Below are 3,467 nucleotides of genomic sequence, written 5' to 3'. Positions count from 1 at the left end.
CCAACCTTGACAAATTGTCTGAAGAATTATTTTTTAGAAGTGCTTAATTAGAAAAAGTATAGTCTTTGCCCCCCTCAAGATTGATGTATTTGCCTTTCACTCCTCCAACATTTCTTCTCTAGCTCTGCCACTGATGGTACAGCCGGGGCTGGGATGATCCTACAGGATCATGAAGGAGCAGTCATCTTCTCCGCGATGCGGGTGCTCCTTAATTGTGGTGATCCACTGTAAGCGAAGATGATGGCCATGGACGAAGGGCTTTGACTTGCGCTTCACTGGTCCAACTTGACGTTGGTTGTGAAGACGGACTGCGTTGAGTTGTTGAAGATGGTGCAATCTAAAGATGTTGAGCGCTCGAGGTATATGAACCAAGTCAATTAGATTAGAAGGATTCTAGCTTATCAAAGGAACATTAGTCTAGATAAAATTAGCAGATATGCAAATGTAGTAAGTCATACCCTTGCTTGTATGGGACGCTCGTAACAGCGCACGACCTATTGGCTTCAAAACTCTCGTGTGGAAATAGCTAGCATCGCCATCTCTGAATGTAATCGCCATGGCTGATGAATGAAAAGTTCCTTTTCCGCAAAAAAAAGAAAAAAGAAGGGTTATTTCCGATCGGTACTTCATGGATGTGGATAACCATTGGGTATATGCACAACATCACAAACATAAATTTCTATCCATGAACATCTTGATGAGGGTCGATGCGAAATGGAGGCTTGTATATAGTGTGGCAGCGCTGGGCCTGTTCAAAACCCGACCCATCGCCATTCGAGCTCTTTCCATGTCACATTGGACATCGATCAAACAACTCACTCCTCGTAAAAGAAAACATTTTAATAATAATACTACACATACAGAGCTTTATAGGGGTATTATTGGTTGACCACGAAATAGTGCACGTGCCAATTTGTGGTTGGCTATCAGTTGGGAAAGTGATCCCCAATCCGACATTCAGGAGAGAAGTTTAGTACTCCCTTCAAAATGAAATATAAGAGCGCGTTTAGATCACTAAAGTAGGCCGTAGTAAACCCGTAGGTTTAGCATTTTTGAAGAAAAAAATCACCATTCACAATCCTCCTCACACTTTTTCTTTTTTGAGCGAGTCCTCACACTTGGTCTGACAGTCACGATCCTTGTCACACCAATTACTGTACAAAGTAGTACGAGTAGTATATAAGGAAAATAAATTACTGGAGTCCGGTCTCAGCTCGCGCCACCGTGGGCCGGACGAGTCAACGCCACGAACCCACGCCTCTTTCTCCCTTCCCGCCACTATAAAATGCCGGCAACTGCTCGGTGCTCTGCTCTCCACGCCCGCCCCCGTGCGCACACAGCAGAACGCAGAACCCCTCCTCTCAGCTTGGTGCGCGCGCTCCGGCCGGCGTCGACCAGAGGATGGAAGCGGCTCCAGTGGGGCCGGCCGCCGCCATGGACGTGGACAAGCTCACCTACGAGATCTTCTCCATCCTCGAGAGCAAGTTCCTGTTCGGCTACGACGACCCCAAGCTTCTCTTCGGCGGAGGCTCGCCGCATACACCGGCAGCGTCTGGGAAGGCGACGCCCCCGCGGGCGCAGGCCGGTAAGGTGTGCATCCTGTCGATCGACGGCGGGGGGCGCGCCGCCGACGGGCTGCTCGCCGGAGCGGCGCTGGTGAGGCTGGAGGCGTCGCTGCGGCGGCGCACTGGGGACCCCAAGGCGCGTCTGGCGGACTTCTTCGACGTGGCAGCGGGCTCCGGCGCCGGCGGCGTGCTCGCGGCCATGCTGGTGGCGCACGGCAAGGACGACGCGCGGCCGCTCTACTCCGCGGAGGACGCACTCGCGTTCCTCGTCCGCAGCCTCCGCCGCGGCTGGTCGTCTTCTTCCGGGAGCCTCCGCGCGCTGCTCCGGCGCCCGGCCGGCGCCGCCGCCTTCCGCAAGGTGTTCGGCGACCTGACACTGCGAGACACGGCGCGGCCGGTGCTCGTCCCGTGCTACGACCTGGCCACGGGGGCGCCGTTCCTGTTCTCCCGCGCCGACGCCGTCGAGAAGCCGGCCTACGACTTCCGCCTGCGCGACGTGTGCGCCGCGACCTGCGCCGGCTCGGACCGCTCGTCCTCGGCGGTGGAGGTGCGGTCGTGCGACGGGTCGACCCGCATCGTGGCCGTGGGCGGCGGCGTGGCGCTCGGCAACCCCACGGCGGCGGCCATCACGCACGTGCTCAACAACAAGCGCGAGTTCCCGCTGGCCTCCGGCGTGGAGGACCTGCTGGTGATCTCCATCGGCAGCGGCGAGGGCGAGCAGCGCCCCGCCGCCGGTGCCACCGGCGGCGCCTCGACGTCCGAGATCGTCAGGATCGCCGCCGAGGGCGTGTCCGACATGGTACGACGACAATACCAACGCACTAGAATTCTCTACCTTCGCTTGCAAGCGAGGTCCATTCTTGCATGCATCTTGTTCTCCGTGCTCACTGCGAACTCTTCCCCCGACTTTTCTCCGACAGGTGGATCAAGCGGTGGCCATGGCGTTCGGACATAGCAGGACAAGCAACTACACCCGCATCCAGGCGATGGGGTCGCCGCGGGGCGGCAGATGCGCGGCGGCGGCGGCGGCGAAGGGGTGCGTGGCGGCGGAGGAGATGCTGTCGCAGAAGAACGTGGAGTCGGTGCTGTTCCGGGGCAAGAAGCTGGCGGAGCAGACCAACGCCGAGAAGCTGGAGCGGTTCGCGCACGAGCTCGTCAAGGAGCGCGACCGCCGTGTGGGCGCCGCCGCCCCCGCCGTCGTCAAGCAGCAGCAGCCGGCGTCCGCGGCCGACAGCGCCGCGCCGGCGTCGTACTCGAACCTGGTCAGCCAGATGTTCACCAGCATCTTGTAGGTCGTGTGCCGCTGTACGTGCCGATCGAATGAAACGTTCCGGCCGCATGCTCACCACTAGTGTACACTTGTTTGTTTTCCTCTTCTGTTTCCTGTTGTAATTTGCTGCTGCCTGCTGCCTTGCCTGCAGCTGGGTTTTGTAAATGCGGATGAGGATTAACAAAAGTGTACCTACTAGATGTTGCGTGCCGTGATCCGTAGGATACGCATGTCTCTCTGCTCCCCACCTCCAGCTTTTGCCTTTTATTTAGGTCGCTACGGCTGGTGATCGATCGATCGAGTTGACTAAATTTATCATAAAATAAGAATATGTTCCTCGAGCACGCCTAGAAGGTTTGGTGGAGTACACGAGAGAGATGGAAACAGCATAATCCGGTACTCTATCAATTCAAAATGTAATACTTCCTCCGTCCTTCCTTCGTCCGGAATTAGTTGATGCTCAAATAGATGTATCTCCTTTGCCCCACTTTTATTCTACTAACTTCAATCATTGTCCCGCCTCCCCCTCAAAATGACGGGTGGGGCGAGGGCCACTTGTCACTGAGACAAGCATGGGCAAATCATCAAACCCATGCTCGAACATACCCTCGGTCATCCCCAGCTATCCCTCC

General features: G+C 56.6%; 1 protein-coding gene across 1 annotated transcript; it reads left to right on the top strand.

The window, feature by feature from the left end:
* Window positions 1–1,322: 1,322 nt before the first annotated feature.
* LOC119312078 (patatin-like protein 3) lies at window positions 1,323–3,035 on the top strand. Its single transcript, XM_037587808.1, has 2 exons — window positions 1,323–2,364; window positions 2,486–3,035. The coding sequence occupies exons 1-2, from the start codon at window positions 1,402–1,404 to the stop codon at window positions 2,855–2,857; spliced, it is 1,335 nt and encodes a 444-aa protein (XP_037443705.1). The 5' UTR covers window positions 1,323–1,401; the 3' UTR covers window positions 2,858–3,035.
* Window positions 3,036–3,467: the final 432 nt, after the last annotated feature.

This window comes from Triticum dicoccoides, chromosome 5B (assembly GCF_002162155.2).
Source record: "Triticum dicoccoides isolate Atlit2015 ecotype Zavitan chromosome 5B, WEW_v2.0, whole genome shotgun sequence".
Classification (NCBI taxonomy): domain Eukaryota; kingdom Viridiplantae; phylum Streptophyta; class Magnoliopsida; order Poales; family Poaceae; genus Triticum; species Triticum dicoccoides.
The sequence above is the reverse complement of the archived record's forward strand: the minus strand, read 5'-3'. Positions and strand labels throughout refer to the sequence as shown.